We start from the raw sequence: 17836 nt of genomic DNA on the forward strand, positions 1-17836 counted from the left end.
CCTGCACGGCCGAAGAGGGTTGGTCTATATGACCCTTAGTAGTTACTGATCTGGCATTTCTGTGGCGCAAAAAGGAGCCACAAAAAGCAAAGGGAGCCTTTTGCCACCGCTGCCACAGCACTTTCTGGCACTTCTTTTGGTGCTGCGTCATCTGGACGCTGTGCCGAAGGAGCACCATGACACCGCCCATCATGTGGTCAGGCACACAGCTTAATGGCGGCATCAGAGCATCATCATGCCGTGAGGCTGGCTTTAACACCAGCCTGTGGAGGCTGACACTCCCTCAGAGTGCGGTGCAGTCTCCTCCTTTGGAGGCTTTTAAACAGAGGCTGGATGGCTGTCTCTGGTGTGTGTGTGTGTGTATGCTTTGACTCTGATTTCCTGCATGGCAGAATAAGGTTGGATTGGAGGGCCCTTGTAGTCTCTTCCAACTCTGTAATTCTATGATTTTGACCATGCCTAAGTTAAGTAGCATGAATTTATATTTATACATGAGTGTTTTTGGCTTTTATTCAGGAATGTCTTCCCGATGCATGACCTACAATTTGTGGTGCCTTGTCCTTCTTAGCAGTTGGGACATCTGGGCACCCTGACCGCTTAGTCCAACACAAACCACTATGCAGTCCAGCAGGTGACCGCAAAGGAGGACGAGGTGCTGCAAAATGTAGGATGTGCAAGAAAAATGGGAGGCCACAATCAAACAAAAGCACGACACAGTCATATCAATATGAATTCATGCTTCTTAGCCACGCTCAAGATGGAGGACATTTTGGAATTCCTCCTGGAAAGAAGGTTGAAATGGAGGACGTGTCCTGGAAAAGGAGGATGACTGGTCACCCTGACTGTGCCACGTTATAGGGATATAAAAAACTCCATGCCTTACTTAGCCTGATTTATCTTCTATTAATGATAATAATAATATTTATTTATATCCAATGAGATCGAGGCGACTTTCAACATTAAAATATAAATGCAATACAATAAAATCTCCCACAAACCCACCCTCCCAAATCCACCATAGACCCCAGATTAATAACAATAACCATAATAATACAAGATTAAGGGTTGAGTTTCTGCTTTTCAAGAACCCAAAGACACAGCTCTGTGTTAAGTCTGGGGGGAAAATCAGTTTATTTCAGCTTTATTTGGGGGGGTGGGGGATGAATGTAGTTGTGTCTGGTACTTTTTGCTAGTCTCCAAGGTGCTTCTGTTGTTGTTTTGTGTTGTGTGTTTTTGAATGCACTTTGGTTAGTCTCAGACTGTATTTCCAGAAGTAACTTTTCCAAAGCCACATTTTTAAAAAAGAAAAAAAAAGCCTTATTAAATGGGCTGCAAAGAGGAACCCACCAAACCCTCTCTCTCTCCTATGGTTCCCACACTTTAGTCCTCCAGGTGTTTTGGACTCCAACTCCCAGAAGCCTCAGTCATCTTGGCCAAAGGCCAGGAATTCTGGGAGCTGTGGTCCAAAACAAAACCTCTGGAGGACCAACGTTTGGCAATCCCTGTCCCTTCTTTCCCTCCTCTCGCTCTCCGGAAGTCCCAGGACTCCAGACCGGAAGTGAGGGAGAAGAAGAAGGGAGGCTCTCTTATCACGTGACAGCAGTGGCTTTTTGCCTGTCACATGATGCCAGAGGTTTAAAGGGGACGCTGCTGGCAGGTCTAATAAGACGTGGAGCCCGGAAAAAGAGAAGGTTGGTAATATATATCTACATACATATATATGTGTGTGTGTTTAGGAGGGTCTGTTGGGTTTATACAGTGGTTTCCTTTGCAGCCAAAGTACTGTCACACCCATAATCCACCCAACAGGGATCCCTTTATTGAGGAAGGTGGCTAGGAGGGTCTTTTGGGGTGGAGATGTTGGGTTGATGCCCTTTCAGTCATTGCTTGGTTCATATAGTGGCTTCCATTGTAGCCAAAGTATGTAACACCCATAATCCACTCAGGAGGGGTTTCTTTCTTGGGGCAGGTGTTCAGGAGGGTCTTTTGGGGTGGAGATATAGGGCTGGTGGCCCTCCTCCAGGCAATGTTGGCTTCATGCAGTGGTTTCCTTTGCAGCCAAAGTACTGTCACACCCATAATCCACCCAACAGGGATCCCTTTATTGGGGAAGGTGGCCAGGAGGATCTTTTGGGGTGATGCCCCTTCAGGCGTTGTTGCTTTCATACAGTGGGTGCCTTTGCAGCCAAAGTACTGTAACGCCCATAATCCTTCTTGCTCCTTACCTTCCACTCTCTTTATCTAGTCTCTCTCCTACAGCATCCAAAACTTTCTGAGCTACGTATCTGCACTGTATTCGTAAGACTAGAGAGACGCAAGAGGATTGGCGAAACGGCGGGATTTATACACTTGGGTTCCCACCATTTCATAGATCCACAGGTCCAAAACACACTGCAGAAATAATCCAGTTTGAGGCCACTTTAACTGCTCTGGTTCAGTGCTGCAGAATCCTGGGAATTGTAGCTTATTGTGGCCCCAGAGCTCTCTGACAGAGAAGGCTAAATGTCTCACAAAACTACAGTTCCCAGGATTCCCTAGCATCTCAAACTGGATTATTTCTGCAGTGTGTTTTGGACCACAGTCCCTCTCCAGACTCATTATGGCTCATTATGTATATGCAAATAAGGGTATTCCAAAATCTGAAAAAACCCAAATACAGAAGACCTCTTGTACCAAGATTACAGCAAAAATTGTTATGCAGTTATTTCAGTGCTGAACCAAATTGCAGATTATTAGCTACATGTTTTTTCAGTTTACGTTGTAATGAAATGCTGGTTTTTCTAAGGTTCCAAATAAGTCATAGGCGAAACTGGCTCCTGGAGCTGAACCCTTGCTTTTTGAAAATACAGTATCCCTGTCTTAAGCGTGCGGCCTATTAGCCAGTCCAATATGGAAGCAGAAACTGATGAGTTTTGCATGGGAAAATCAGTCAAGCAGTATGCTTTCTATATGTTACTTGAACACGCAACAGAAGCCAGAACAACCTGTATTGGTTGCCTCATCTACTTCTGAACTGGTTATAATTTCTGGTATTGTTGCCCATGTTCAGCCTGTTACAACAGTCTAATGGCAACACTGCATAATTGGTTTAAATATCATTCGAGGATATGACAATGTGGAGTTAGGTTGAAGTATTACTGATAAATGACAGTTTTTGATTTCATAATAAATGTTACCAAATGTCAGCAGCAAAAAAATACATAGTAGCTAGTGTTACTTCCCCATCCATTGTTTTTGTGTGCTTCAAAAGCAGTAAACCTGCCTTCACATTTACCCAATATGTGGGCAGCTTTGGGTCTCTACTTTTATCTAAATCAGTGGTTCTCAACCTTTGGCCCTCCAGATATTTTGGACTTCATTTCCCATAATTCCTGACTATTGGTCAAGTTGGCTGAGGCTTCTGGGATCTGAAGTTCAAAACAAATGGAGGACCAAAGGTTGAGAACCGCTGCTCTAAATGGACTTTCCACCATCCCTTCTCCTTAGCTGTGCTATCCAGGACTGATGGGAATGGTGGTCCAACAATATATGGAGGGGCACATGATCTCCAGCCTAGCTCTATGGCCTGTTTTGCAAATTCAGGACTATCAAAACAGGTACAATAGGGATAGTCAATGTGTGACTCTCTAGTTGTTATTGGACTGCATTTCCCATCAGCCCTCGCCAGTACAGCCAGTGGTGCAAGACAGCAGTGTGCAATTCTCTCCAGATGTTCAGCCCTATCCAGCACAGGCACAATTTGCAATTCCCTTTAGTGGGGCTGCCATTCAGAACATAGATTTCCATCCTAAAATTTCAAGATATCTGTTGTATAACATAGGGATTGCTATTAGACACATCAGAGCAGCAGAATCTGAAGTCTTATTTTCATTACTATTTGACACTGTGTAGCCACAAGAAAGAGTTGGATCTTAGGTAGCTGTGTGACGTCACTGACTCTGGTTTCTCATATTTGACATGGCCCTGTGATAAGGGGGGTTAGGAGTGGTTTAATAAATGAAAATAAATAAATGTACTATAATTGCAGTTTGGGAAGTTTCAGGGCATGTAATCCCATGTTTGGGATTTGGGCTTCACATGTTCAACTGCTTCCAAACTGAACTTGCTAAGGTTTGAAGAGTTGCCCTCATGCAGAGTGCCTACAATAGTAGGCTTTGAGTTCCTAAATAAGGCCCTATGATTGTGATTCTCACCCAATAAATATGGGTAGAGTTTTGAAAGTTGAATTGAAAATTTTCTCTGCTTTATTGCCTTGTCACAAAGTGTGTAATTTGATTTGATTTGTTTATTTGTTTTCCTAGTGATCTGGACAGTTTATATGATCATTATTTTTGATAACATGGCAGATGTAAGTATAACTATCACTGTTACTCATGTTTGCAGCAACTAGCCGGACAGTGCCTTGACAGGATTCTGACTTTTCTACCATCATACTGTTTTTAAAGAGTAGACATCAAAATGTCCACTCTCAGTGCAGTTTATGGAGCACTCAGATTCCTGGAAACAGAAGGAGTAGCTTATTCTGGATCAGGCTTGGGTAACCTGATTGCAGAAGCCCTCTACAAGTGATCAGTTAAGCTTTCTGGCAACAGCAAAACTTTGAAAAGTTGTTTTTGGGGACTACAGTTACCACAATCCCCCAAGGATTCTGGAAACTGTAATCTCAAAAAGTAACTTTGCTAGAGATCTACACCAGACTATCAGTCCTTTCTTCTGCCAGTCATTTGGGTGGTGAAGGAGGAAGAAAAAAGGAGCTCTTAAAGAGAGGGGAGGTGAGAGAACAGACTAGTCCAGACCAGTTGTGGCTCAGGCCTTACTAATTGTGAGTAGCGGATGACCTCTAACAGGTTCTGAGGGAATGCAGCCATTGACAGAAGAAAAAGTTTCCTCATTCCTGTGCCCTAATTAATTTAGGTTCCAAAAGAGAGGTGGGGGACCCTTGTTTAAATTAATATACATGAAATAGAGATACTCTTATGTGTGACATCAGTAGCTTAAAAATATGCTGTCTTTGCTTTTTCTGTTTCTAGGAACTAAAAAGGTTCCTGTACAAAAAGCTGCCAAGGTAAAGTACTTACTGAGATCTATTTTCTGCATTTCCAAGTTACACCTGTCAGTAAATGTGTATTCAGATTTCTGACCCCATAATCAGTAATGATTATGAAGGCAGCAATTAGTAGGATTTAATGTTCTTCAGTGATATTTTGCAAAATTCTTGCCTCTACAGACATCTAAACAACAGACTAAGGAACATCAACATGAAATGCTAGAAATTCCTAGTACATTTCCATCTGCCTGCCCTGCTTCTTCTGGTGTTGTGGACTAACTACCATAGGCTTTTGACCATAGTTCAGAAATGGAATTCATGCAGCCCTCCAGATATTGCTGAACTGTCTCACAAGCACTAGCCAATCTATTGTTAGTCCTAACCAGCGTAGAGCCATTGAAACCACGGAGTTTACCTAATTTGATTAAGTGGGTCTGCTCCAGTTGGGACAAACCAATAGAATTCCAATGTACATTGTAAGCAGTAAATAGCCAAGACTTAGAACAACTACTGATGGAAGTTACAGAAGAAAATGCAAAATCAGAGGGAAAGCTGAATATTAAGAAAACAAAAATAATAAATTGAAGGAAATTTGGAATTGTTAAAGGTTTTCTATACTTTGGCTTAGTCATGAATCAAAATGGAGATTGTAGTCAAGAAATCAAAAGGAAACTTTTAGATTTGGAAGGGGAGACAGGAAGAAAATACATAAAGGGGCTGTACAGATGGGCGGCATGTAGCCACCCCTTTACTGGCCAAATCGTGGCCGTGGCAATTGCACACTGTGGCCCCAATCTAGCCTCCAGAGAGTGCAAAAGGGAGCCGCAAAAAGTGGCTCCTTTTTGCGGCCTCTAAAGGGTGCCATAGGCGTGGCGGCATGGCTTTGTGATGCCCCTTCGATGCTGCATCATGCTGATGCTGCACTCTAACCCCATCCACAGGCCGGCACAAAGAGCTGGTCTGTACAGGCCCTTCATCCCATGTGTAAAGATAATTGACGATCAAAGGCAGGATCATTCATGGCATAATACTCTTCATTGCTATGTGTGATAAAGAAAGCAGACAGGGGAAAAAATCAACCCATTTGAAATGTGGTACTAGAGGAAAGCTCTGTGGATGACAAACAACCCAAATAAATGTTCTGAGAGCAAATAAAGCTGGGATTCTCACTAGAAGCCAAAATGAGTATTGTATTGTAATGTAAGCACATCATGACAACATAACTCCTTAGACAGTATGAAAATGCTTGGTAAAGTGGAAGACAAGAAAAGAGGAAGGCTACATTGTGGATGGATGAACTCAATAAAAGAAGCTATGGACAAAGTTTTACAAATCTTGAACAGAGCTGTGAATGACTGTAGCACTTGGAGATCTGTTATTTATAGCATCACCATCAATTGAAGCCTGGCTTGATGGCACTTAACAATAGCAACAGGAAATGTGTTTAAGTTGGTGGAGTTTCAAATAATGAATAAGCAGCCTCTGGGGCTCTTTGCTAGAAAAAGAGAACAGAAAACCAGCACTGACTGCATCTGTGGTTTTGGTTATTTCAGTAGTCAGAAAAACCCAAGTTTCAACTCACTACTGCTTTTCTCTCCTTCCCCTCCTGGCTGTATCCCAAATCTACAAGTTTTACCTAGAATGTTTAGGAAGATCCTCTGAAATATGTGATGTAAATTGGAAGTACACTGTCAAGGGCTGGGAAAGAATCTGTAGTACTTGAACATAAGACAGTCATGTGAATATGGGAATGCTTTCTGTCTATTACCATAGCACAAAATTCTTTGGAGCACAACAGCCATTTAGTGACCCAGCATGCTAATGTTAGGCAGCATTAAAGGCATTGGCATTCAAAGCTGAGCATGAAGCTATTACACTTCTTTCTGCATGAAACGCTGAGTAGAATATATGGCAGCCACTTCAGCATTCTGCACCAGACAGAGAGAGGGGAGTGAGAAGCAGGGCTATGCTACCAGTCCTACTGAAAGGATATTTGCACACTCTTTACCATTTCCCCCTCTTCCTATCCTTTTAAATTGCAAGCCTGCAGGCAGGGACTGTCTTCTGTTGCTTATACATAATCCACCCTTGGACACTTTAAGTCTGAGAAGCAAAATAAAAACACATTAAATAAATAAACAGTACAAACAAGTGGGTTTCCCAAAAAATTCAGTAGGCCATCTTTTCTGAGTTGAGAGTCTTTGTGGCTGAACAGCAGGGTATAAATTCTCTAAATAAATAAAAATATTGTCCCCACATCAAGCTATTTTCTGGAACTATTTCCAGGAACCTGGATGAGACTTCAAGATGTCTTGATTGAAGTGAGGTCTTTATAATGACTTTTAAAATAATAAATTCTTGTCCCATCCTGCAGTGTATTGACTATCTTTAAAATATTGTCTTAGGTTATAATTGATTGATGGAGTAAAAAGAAGATACTAGCATCAATGTCAAATAGTCTTTTTAGACAGGTTGCTGAGCAATTGGTTTATTTTGTTTTTCCAGTGTTGAAGGTCTTCATGCCATTGTAGTGTCTGACAGAGACGGTGTGCCTGTTATCAAAGGTAAGGAATAATTATGGTCTGCCAGGACAAATGGATCCCAATATCTTATCACAAATTGAGTGTTTGCTGAGAAGCAACATTTCCACCAAAATTTAAATAGACAAAAAGAAGGAATGATGTCACTTCTCATAGCTGTAAGCTGGAATCTTTTCTAGTGAGTGCCAATTCTTGGGGTCTGTTTTCAGTATAATTCAGTATGTGTGGACACACTCATGAGTTTGAATACTCATAAGTTTGAACTGTGGGCTTCCACTGTGAGCATAGGTCATAAGGAATTACAAACATGCACTCATCAACCATGACACATTTTTCTGACTAGTATGAGTGAAAAAGAAGACTCAGTTTGAGGAAGCTATGTGTAAAATTCCCTTTGCGTTTTGAACTGACATAATGATATGAACTGATACCCCTTTGTGGTACACCAGCAACACTTGAAAGCAACTCACACTGAATGCCAAACTGTATATAATGCAATAGTTCTTAGAACCTGCCTAAGAACAGGTCTTGGTTTATGAAATCAGAATGTGCCAGAAGACATTTTAACTGCTAGAATTCAAGTTAAAAGTTCATCATGCTAGACTGACATGAACCCAACTTTGTAATAATGAGAGCTTGGAAAAGTTCAAAAACAGTAACTCTTCCAAACTCTAGCATGTCTTAATGCAAACATAGTGATGTTCCTTGCCTTCCCTTATCCTATCTTGTTGTGCCATCTTGTTGCAAGATCATAGCATATAGGGTACACTTTACTGCTTTCAAATGCCACAATACAGCATTGTTCTTCTAATTTTAAAGAGTTAGAGGCCAGATAAAAAGTGTTTTTCTTGTTCTAGTTGCCAATGATAATGCTCCAGAGCATGCTCTTCGACCTGGTTTCTTATCAACCTTTGCACTTGCAACCGACCAGGGCAGCAAACTGGGGCTTTCCAAAAACAAGAGTATCATCTGTTATTACAATACTTACCAGGTAAGCTGTTAGCTCAAGCTTTGCCTAAGGAGTAGATTTCAAAGTGACAGGATGAAGTTTTCTATTGGGAGTGTTTTTGTTTTTTGGCAGACACATCTGTTTGGGCTCTATTTATTTCAGAAGCTTTTGCCCAAGATTCAGAATATTCTTAGATGTTTCTTCACCATTGATCAGTTTAAATGACTGTTGATGCACTGTGTTTTTTGTGAAACATAGAGGTTTTTGTTTCATGGGTATCCGTTTTCTCATTGTTATCTTATTCAGTACTGTATGGGTGACTTTCTAAGTATGTTTTGCATCTGTCTGCACCACAGAAAGAAGCAAGCTGGGAGAGGTTGACTTGATGATATACAGCAGGTTATGTCCAGTTTGTGTATTTAATATAGTGATGGGTATATGCTAGGCAGTGAGGAAAGTGGATAGGAGGAAAATCAATTCATTTGAAATGTGCTGGAGAAGAGTGCTAAGAATACCATGGACAGCCAAAAAGACAAACAGATGGGTACTAGAGCAGATCAGGCCTGAAGCCTCCCTGGAAACCAAGATGATAAAGTTGAGATTGTGATACTTTGCTCACATCATGAGAAGGAATGTCTCACTAGAAAAAAACAATAATGCTAGGAAAGGTGGAGGGATGTAGAAAGAGAGGGAGACCACATACTAGATAGATGGACTCTATTATGGAGCTCACGGGTATGAATTTACAGGACCAAAGCAGAGCAGTAGAAGATAGGGAGTCTTGGAGATGTCTCATCCACAGGATCGTGGGTCAGAATTGACTCCAAGGCGGTTCACAATAACAAAAATATGTTGGGGGTTGGAGGCCCAGTTGTAGGACTTGCTGATTTTGTGTGAGCCATACCACCACTTGACTCCATTCCCCTTGCCACTGCTGTCCTCCTTCTGTCCTTGCTACCATCATCCCCTCCCTGCTGAAGATGGAGGAGACAAAAAAATGTCCTTATTGCTGCCACCAGTGCCAACATTCTGCTTATGAGTTTTCAGAGCCCCAGCAGGACTAGGGAAATGTTTGTACCACAGGCTGAAACCCCACAGGTAGGAAGTAGATAAGTCTGCAGTGAACTAGCTGGTGGTGGTGGCGGCAGCGGCAGCAACAACAAGGATTTTTTTTTTTTTGCATCTCCCTTTCTTCTTTCATCTTCTGAGGAAGGAAGTAGGAAAAAGAACAAGGCAATGGGGAAAGGAAATGAAAATAGCAACAACAGAAAGAGGAAAGGATAGAGTACCGAGGCACCAGTAGAATAGGGGACAAGAGAATTAAAGGTGGGTTGTTTGTTTGTTGGTTTGTTTTTGTTTTTTGAAGACCAAGTTGTGCTGCTGCAAGTGCACCTTATTGTTAGGTCTGCAGTTTTGACACCAAGATTCAGCTGCAAACTTTGATATTAGAAAATCTGATTGACATGGGTATATCTTTGTTACATACCAAGAATGCTGAGATAATAAAGGACTGCAGTTTGGAGACTTAGGGATGCAGGCAGCCCAAATGCTGTATGATTCCCAGCCCAGGTTGAATAGGACATATTCAGAACAATTCATTTGAGTGGAAGATCAACTGAAAATAGCTAGTTGTATCCAATCTAATTTTGCTCTGGATCTGATTATCATTAATGTAATATTTCCATGAACTCCATGTGCCACAATTTTTGCTGCATGTTGGATGTTTAAATCATTTCCCCCTTTCTTTTAGGTGGTTCAATTCAATAGGTTACCTCTGGTGGTGAGCTTTATTGCTAGCAGCAGTGCCAATACAGGTATGTTTTACACATCAAAGAAACACTTGCTGTCTTTAATATCCAATTTACCAGATTTGAAGTGTGAGGCATGCAGACTTCTTTTGAAAAACTAGAAATATCTGTTTTAAAAATCTATTAAAACAGCAATAGAAAAAGCTGTAAAAATAGGTTGTATGAAATTGGCAGGTATTTTCTCTCCCATGCAGATGCATTTAACAAAGTAACCATACCTGTATCCTGTGGCAAAGTTAAGGGACAGAGAAGGACAAATCACACCAACAGTCAGAACAGAAAGCTCATTGTTGTAACTCCTGCTGACAAAGCTGGCAAAACAAATCTGTGTATAAGGAGATTGGGCCAGTAGCCCTTCATATGACGTGCAAGGTCTACCTCCTTTCCATCCCCTTCTTAGTGCTTCCTCCACCTTGAAAAAGAAGAAGCAGTGGAGATTCCCCTAAAGCACAGTAGAGGGCAGATACCACTGCTTTGGTGTTCGGAGCAATCTGATCCCAACTGTGCAGGAAGGGAAACAAAGGCTGTTCTTTGGCTAGTGTTGAATCGTACAGTACCTCTGCATAGCATTTAGCCTGTTCTCAGCTGTGAAAATGCCCTCACCTCTTGTGTTTCCTTCTGTAACAAAAAGTTGAAGTAACATTTTAGTTGTTTTAGTTCTCTTAGTGGAAATGTGTATTTGTGAGAGAATGAGAGAGAGCAGTTTATGTTTACAAATGGCTCTAGCCAATATGATCAGATCTTGTTCTTCCATCTCTCATTCCATTCCTTTTCTTGTGTAGGATTGATTGTAAGCTTGGAAAAGGAACTGGCTCCCTTGTTTGAAGAACTGTCTCAAGTTGTGGAGGTGTCTTAACTTGATGTCCTGCTCCCACCTACCCAAGTATAACATCTCTTCCAGACCAAACAGAAGAGTATTTTCAACAGTCCACCATGTAATGAGTGTCTGGGAGAATATGCCACCTTCTCCTACTATTCTAAAATTTAAAACTGTACATAGTGCTAAATCTGTAGTGAAATACCAGTGTGACAGGGGAAGGAGGCTATAGCTGCAGCTACTTTTGTTAAATGACTCCCATGGAGTTAATCTCAGGCACACAGATCTTGTCTGGTCAAAACATGCCACCCACAGCCCCTGTGAAACAGTGGACTACTTCTGTCACAGTGTCCCGGAGGAAAATCTCCCTTGAAAAGTTTTGCTAATGTTGATACACAATCAGTGACTCATGTCAATGTTTGAATAATGAAATTGGATATGCTGGCCAGGGGGTTCTTGGAACCATAGTCTAAATGAACAATTTGGCCAAGGTTTTGAGTCTGTTAACCATCTTTTAAAGAAAAAATCACCTTAGTTTGGTTTAGTACTGCTTCACCTCTTACACAGAGATCAGATCAGTCAGTATGCTTTCTCTTCATACTAGTTTGTAAACTATTTAGTTGAACTCTTCATCCTATTTCAATTTGATGTTGGAATACATATAATTGAGGTGTTTTGCTGGCGTATTTATCTTTGGTTGGGTTGCTTAAACAAATCCAAATAAAAGAGAGTGGATAAGATGTGTAGCTTAATCATTGCAAGAAAGGGATCAGTCTTGTAAATGAGTATAACTCACACTGTGCTTTAAAAATATAGATTCGGGTAAGGTTAATGTGTTGGGGAGACAAACACGGTAATTGTGAAAATATGTTAATAGAATGCCATTGGCAATAAGAAGTAAAATTATGGTTTGAGTCTGAACATGATTTCCTTAAACTGGAAAGAAACAAATTTGATAGAATGAAGCAGTTGTCTTGTACTTCCTCATGAATTAATTCAATATTATTTTAAGGTCACTACAGGGAGAGTTCTTGATGAATGTGGATCATGATAAATGAGTTTCAGTATAAGGGCAATTGCCTAAGAACAGATATCTGCCCATGAAATTCATACTTCTATAAAAATTAGTATAAAGTAACATATAACTAGATCTGTGAGCTTGAACCTGTTGCATCTGTCTGGGAAATGACTAGAAGTTTTAAGTCATTAGTGTGTGCATTGTGGAAAAATATGCATTTAGCCATATCAAATTAACTATATATGTTTTATATATACATCTCTACAATGCTATTTTACATATACATCGGCACAAAAATTCTAAAATACTGCAGGTGACTTACGTGGGTGTAAATCCAAATCAAGCCTACATATTGAATTGATTTATTTGATTTATATACTGCTTTTCTCTCCAAATGGGACTGAAAAGCAGCTTACATTGGCCTGTTACAGGTTGCCAAAATAAAGCTGCTTCGGGTCTCTTTGGAGGTATGCTGTTTAAATGATGCATGCATCCTAAGAATCCGGAAGCTGCACCAAAGCTGCACTCCAGTGCTTAGGAATGGAGTGTGGCTTTGGCGCGACCTCAGGACTCTTAGGACCCATGCATAATTTAAACAGCATACTTCCAAAGAGACCCGAAGCAGCTTTATTTTGGCAGTCTGTAACAGGCCATAGTACTGCCAGTGCAGACAGCAGAATTCAGCTCTGTTATGAACACTGACACCCCCCTGCCCCCTTACATTACTGTCCTGGTGCTAGGAATGGGACAGTGGTGGGTATGGAAACCAGAGAGTAATTAGCTGTCAAGCCCAGATTAAGGTGGCTGGGGCCCTGGAGCTACTCTAGGTTCCATCCTGAAATGAAAAGCAGAGTCATTTTGATTGTTGAAGGGGAAATGGGACCTTGAAGGCCAGAAGTCTGTGTTTTATGTTGAGAAAGTTCCCTTTCTTAACACAGTTTAAAGCTTCTGCCTGTCATGGGGATGCATGCAATAAAGCCTTGGGTCCCAGTTTGTGAGAAAGGAAAGCAGAAGTTAAATACATAAATGAATACATTGAAACATCTGTTGCCCCCACCCAAGTTTCAGTCTTCCATGGAGACTGAGCCACAATAGTTAAGATTAAGATTGCCAACTTTTTGTTATTGACCTTGTTCCTATGATATTAACAGCAACATGAAACAGCCTTTGTTTCCCATTCTAAGGAAAGCTTTTTCTTATATCCCTGTGTAAGAAATCATTATGAAAAGTTTCCCTAACAAAGCCACACATGTCCGTTTGCTGTTAAAGTCACAGAATCAGCCTATGTAAGAAGTGGGCAGCCTTAAGGCTTAGTTTTGCCGAAATCAAAATGTGCCATGTACCTTGTCAAAGGGTTCTCTTCTTGCTCTGTGCACTCTGCCATTTTGTTTTCCTTTCTCTCTTCCCTCCTTCTGTAATTTCCCACACACATACTCTTGTACTCTTCTTCCATTCCCAATAACCCTTAGCTAGATGCAAAATGATAACTTGAAGCCCCAGAGGCAGTCTTCATTGTTGTGAGTCTAGCTGTAGGGACATATCCAGATGCTCCGCACTCTCCAGTGGCCGCTAAACAGCTATTTCATTGGAAGGGAGCATGTGACAAGTTGGTGTTAAGGGCAGTGGGGTTCCTTGTGTAATGGGGGTGTTCAATTGCTCCCTCCACAATGGCCTAAAAAGGACAGGATTAGCACAAAGCCAGTCTTAATGTTTATGAAGCTGTCCAACACATGCCTGAAACTTCTGTCACCAGACTACAGTAGATGAGAAATTACCTTGTGTGGTTTGTGTCATACTTAAAAGAGTATGAAATCCATGAAGTTTAGTCATACCTAATTTCATGGACTCCTCCTGAAGAATGAAAATATCTGGATAAAGCACATTTTACTTAATTACAGCTCCAGGAATATGGTTTTTGATGTGTTGGTATTTTTTAAAAAACGGAAAGAGAAAGTCAGATGTGTAAGGCATGACAAAAATGTGATTTAGGAAATGATACCGATTTGTTTTCAGATGATGAACTGCATACGTTTTAAATTTCAATAAAATATTATTTGGAATAAAGAAAACACTGCATGGTTGTATGTAAGTTTGTGTAGCTTAGTGCAGGTCCCCAACTAACTATGAGTGGTGTGAACAGCTTAAACTAGAATTCTGTACCTGATTATCTGGGAGAAAGCCACATGGAACTTAGCAAATAGACATGCATATAGTCACACTGCTGCTCCAGGGGTTTTAAGTGTTCCACCCAAAAGTCACTCCTAGTTTATAAGAGGCAGCGAGACTAGCTCAATGCTTTTGGGAAATTCTAGAAATGTAAAGAAATTCTACTAAGCATTTGAGAACTAAGTTTTTAAGACATCAACCCCATCTCCATGGACAAGATTCTAATATGTATCAGGAGCCACCTTCAGCCTCTTCCCGCCCCCCCCCCCCCATTGTAAAGCCTGAAAATGCTTGTATTACACCATCCTATCAAAGAAAAAATCTATTTTAATTGTTTTCTATTTATTAGAAAGTATACAGTAAAAGTACAAAATGCATAACACAGTTCTTTCCAAAACATCTGCAAATTCCTTCCATTAAGTGGTCCTATTGTATATACACACTTCAGCTCACTGTACTTAGATTTTGAAATGTTCTTCTACAAAGACAGAGCCATGTTAAATACTAAACACAATAAAATATTGTCTTCACAAGGGTTTTAAAAAATACAAAATAAACTCTTAACTACTATGATAGAGCATCTAACAGTTGTCTTGTTGCATGGGGCAATTAGATGAGTGTTCTTAATACTCCTAGTAATCATACCCACTCAACTACAGATGGAGGATATTTGCTGAGTGCATACTGGCAACTGTATTTGCTGTCAGGTGCTTTCATAATATTTCAAACTCAAGAGTTGTGACTTTCTATACCTTAACACTGCCCTATAAAGCTGTGTGAGAAAGATTTGGAGTTACTGGCACATAATAGTATGCCCCACATGTACAGTAACACAAACCCATACTTTATTTTGGATCTCTCATAAGCATCTGTTTGGCCACCATGAGGAACAAGAGGCTAAACTAAATAAGACTTTGGTCTGATCCAGCAGGGCTCCTCTTAAGATCCAGCAAGGGAGGTACCTGACATTTTTTCTATGTTTATGCTTGCTTACAATTTTGAAAATGGCTGGAAGCATGCACACAAGTTGCCAAGTCTGTAATATCTTCATTGAGTGGCTCCTGCTATAAAAATATCCAAGCTCCTTAAGCCAACCATGGGATTTGGAATTCATTCAGTTCTGCAGATGCATTAAAATGGCTTATACAGTAGGATCTGGTGTGTCACTGTAAAACTGGAATATACAAGAACTGCTGCTTGTGGTCACTGTGAACAAACATTGTCACATTGAGATATACAGATGACCCATGGCTAGAATAAGTATAAAATAGGGTTAAATAAATGAACAGGGCACAGGATTTCTTGAGTGTCTATTAGCTAAAAATGGAAAATCCATCTTCAAAGCTGGTTATCTCCAGATTAACAGATAATGAGAAGGAACAAGAATGCCACCTCCACCTTGCTCATGAGTTTTGCAGTAGGATGCATATGGGCTATGTTGGTGGGTGTGCTGGAGAAAGATTGCTGGACTGCATGCATTTCTCATTTGAACTGGCACAGGAATTCTTTTGTCCTCCATGATGGGTTTCATCACGCATTGGTATGAATCAACATAGACCTCTGTGTGGTCTGAATTGATACAGAAATAGCTACAGACTGAGAGTAGCATCACGCTGGCGTGCTTTTCTCCTTATCTGTGACTAGACAAAGAATAAGGTGGGAGAAATATATTGTTTAATTAACAGAAAGGTGAAGAAAAAGGAAAAGGCACTATGTTGGTAAAAGCAACACTATGTTACTGCTTTTTTTATTTAGCTGGAGTAGCTTCCATCTGCCAGAGAAGGAAGTATAAGGAACATAAGGTATGGAAGGGTAAGGTACAGAAATACTTTTAATTAATTAATTAAGGTTGTGTGCAGTAAAAAACCAGCTTCTGCAAACCAGGACTGGAATACACTAAGGCAGTTACAAATGGTTTTTTTTGTTGTTTTTTATTTATATACCGCTATTCCAAGGATCATAGCGGTGAACAGCAAGTAAGCTAATTAGCAAGTAAGCTAATTTGCCCCCAACAGTCTGGGTACTCATTTTAGCGACCTCGGAAGGATGCAAGCCTGAGTCGAGCTTGGGCCCTTTTGCTGGTCTTGAACTCGCACTGTAGTTCTGTAGTGTTGTAGTATCTCCTGGCCTGACCCCCCAATCCCCACTTAATGGCTACCAGCCGCTGGGAGCAATAGGAATCTGCCCTGTCGATCAAGCATCCCATCCTCTGAGCGATCTCCACTGCATCAAGCAGAAGCAGGATTCCTATTGCAATTCCCCCTTGCACTGCAGATTGCTTAGAGGAGGAGGATGGAAATGCCAGTCAAATATTTCCCAATTGATGAGAACAACACTCACATACACAGACCCTCACAGTGGCTGCTTCCAGGTTAGTAAGGAATGTGGGACTTTCATAATCTCCATGTATCCCCTAAATCAATGTGATCCTACATATAAAAAAGTCACAAATGTATAACTCTATGTTACATATTTGTAACTGCCTTAGTAGGAAGACTTTTTTTTTTCCAAGCAGGACCGATCAGATGCTTTAGTGCTTCTTGCACTTTTGCTGTGTCATGCAACAGTCATCCGAAACTATTTGTTATTTGACATTTTACTCTCATGATCTGGCAGAGATTTCTCCAAACTAACAGCCCTCCAAATATTTTGACTACAAGGCTCCCATCATCTCTAACCATTGCCCACATTGCTTGCGATAATGAGAGTTATGCACTTCCCACAGGTATGTGGCTGGCTGTGGCAGGAACAGTGTGTGGGACTAGATTGGCTTTGAAACTGATCTAACATGGATCTTCACAGGCAGTGAACACCTCTGGAGGGTACTCCAACTAAGCCACATGCTCTTTACCAAATGAATTTATCCAAAGGCAGGGACACTCAGACTTGCCACAGTTGAGCTGCCATGCCCTTCGTTCTCCTACTGAGTCACCCCCCCACCTTTTCCACCCACCTCAGTTGGTATGGACCCCCTTTCTTTCTACAATTTCAGTGTAGTGGCATTCCCTCTGACACCTCAATAGAACAGTAACAGATTATGGCTGCAACACCAATAGCAGGTTGGGGAACAAAAATTCAGAGTTCTGTCCTCCCAATTCTAACTCCTTGACACTGCAGAAACAGTTACAAATGGATAAGGAAACCAGAGGTGTCCTGCTGTGTGCACAGGGGCACTAATCCAAGGAAGAAAATGTGCTGGCCTTCAAAAGCTGCCACACTAAAGAATTAATGCAGTTTGACACCACTTTCACTGTCATGGCTCCATCCTATGAAATTCTGGGATTTGTAGTTTATTGTGGCACCAGAGCTCCCTGACAGAGAAGGATAGATATCTCACAAAACTACTAATCCCAAAATTCCATAGCATTGAGCCATGGCAGTTAAAGCAGTATCAAACTTAATTCTGCCTTGTAGATGCAGCCTGGTTTATAATCTCACAACTATTGAGCAAGATGTCAGCCTTTTTGAAGTACTTTTAAAGGCTAGCATGA

General features: G+C 40.9%; 2 protein-coding genes across 4 annotated transcripts in view; one reads left to right on the plus strand and one right to left on the minus strand.

The window, feature by feature from the left end:
• Positions 1-1558: 1558 nt before the first annotated feature.
• On the plus strand, positions 1559-11901 carry LAMTOR3 (late endosomal/lysosomal adaptor, MAPK and MTOR activator 3). Its single transcript, XM_042468545.1, has 7 exons — positions 1559-1691; positions 4302-4348; positions 5031-5065; positions 7553-7611; positions 8445-8578; positions 10287-10350; positions 11127-11901. The coding sequence occupies exons 2-7, from the start codon at positions 4319-4321 to the stop codon at positions 11198-11200; spliced, it is 396 nt and encodes a 131-aa protein (XP_042324479.1). The 5' UTR covers positions 1559-1691; positions 4302-4318; the 3' UTR covers positions 11201-11901.
• Positions 11902-14670: 2769 nt separating this feature from the next.
• Positions 14671-17836, minus strand: part of DAPP1 (dual adaptor of phosphotyrosine and 3-phosphoinositides 1) — a 32924-nt gene continuing 29758 nt past the window's right edge. For all 3 annotated transcript variants that reach the window (XM_042468548.1, XM_042468547.1, XM_042468546.1), the window contains one exon: positions 14671-15985. Coding sequence is in view for 1 of the 3 variants with exons in the window: in XM_042468546.1 (XP_042324480.1) it covers positions 15935-15985 (51 nt within the window). In the remaining 2 variants the exon portion in view is untranslated. The remainder of the gene's footprint in view (positions 15986-17836) is intronic.

The sequence above is a fragment of the Sceloporus undulatus genome, chromosome 5 (genome assembly GCF_019175285.1).
Source record: "Sceloporus undulatus isolate JIND9_A2432 ecotype Alabama chromosome 5, SceUnd_v1.1, whole genome shotgun sequence".
Classification (NCBI taxonomy): domain Eukaryota; kingdom Metazoa; phylum Chordata; class Lepidosauria; order Squamata; family Phrynosomatidae; genus Sceloporus; species Sceloporus undulatus.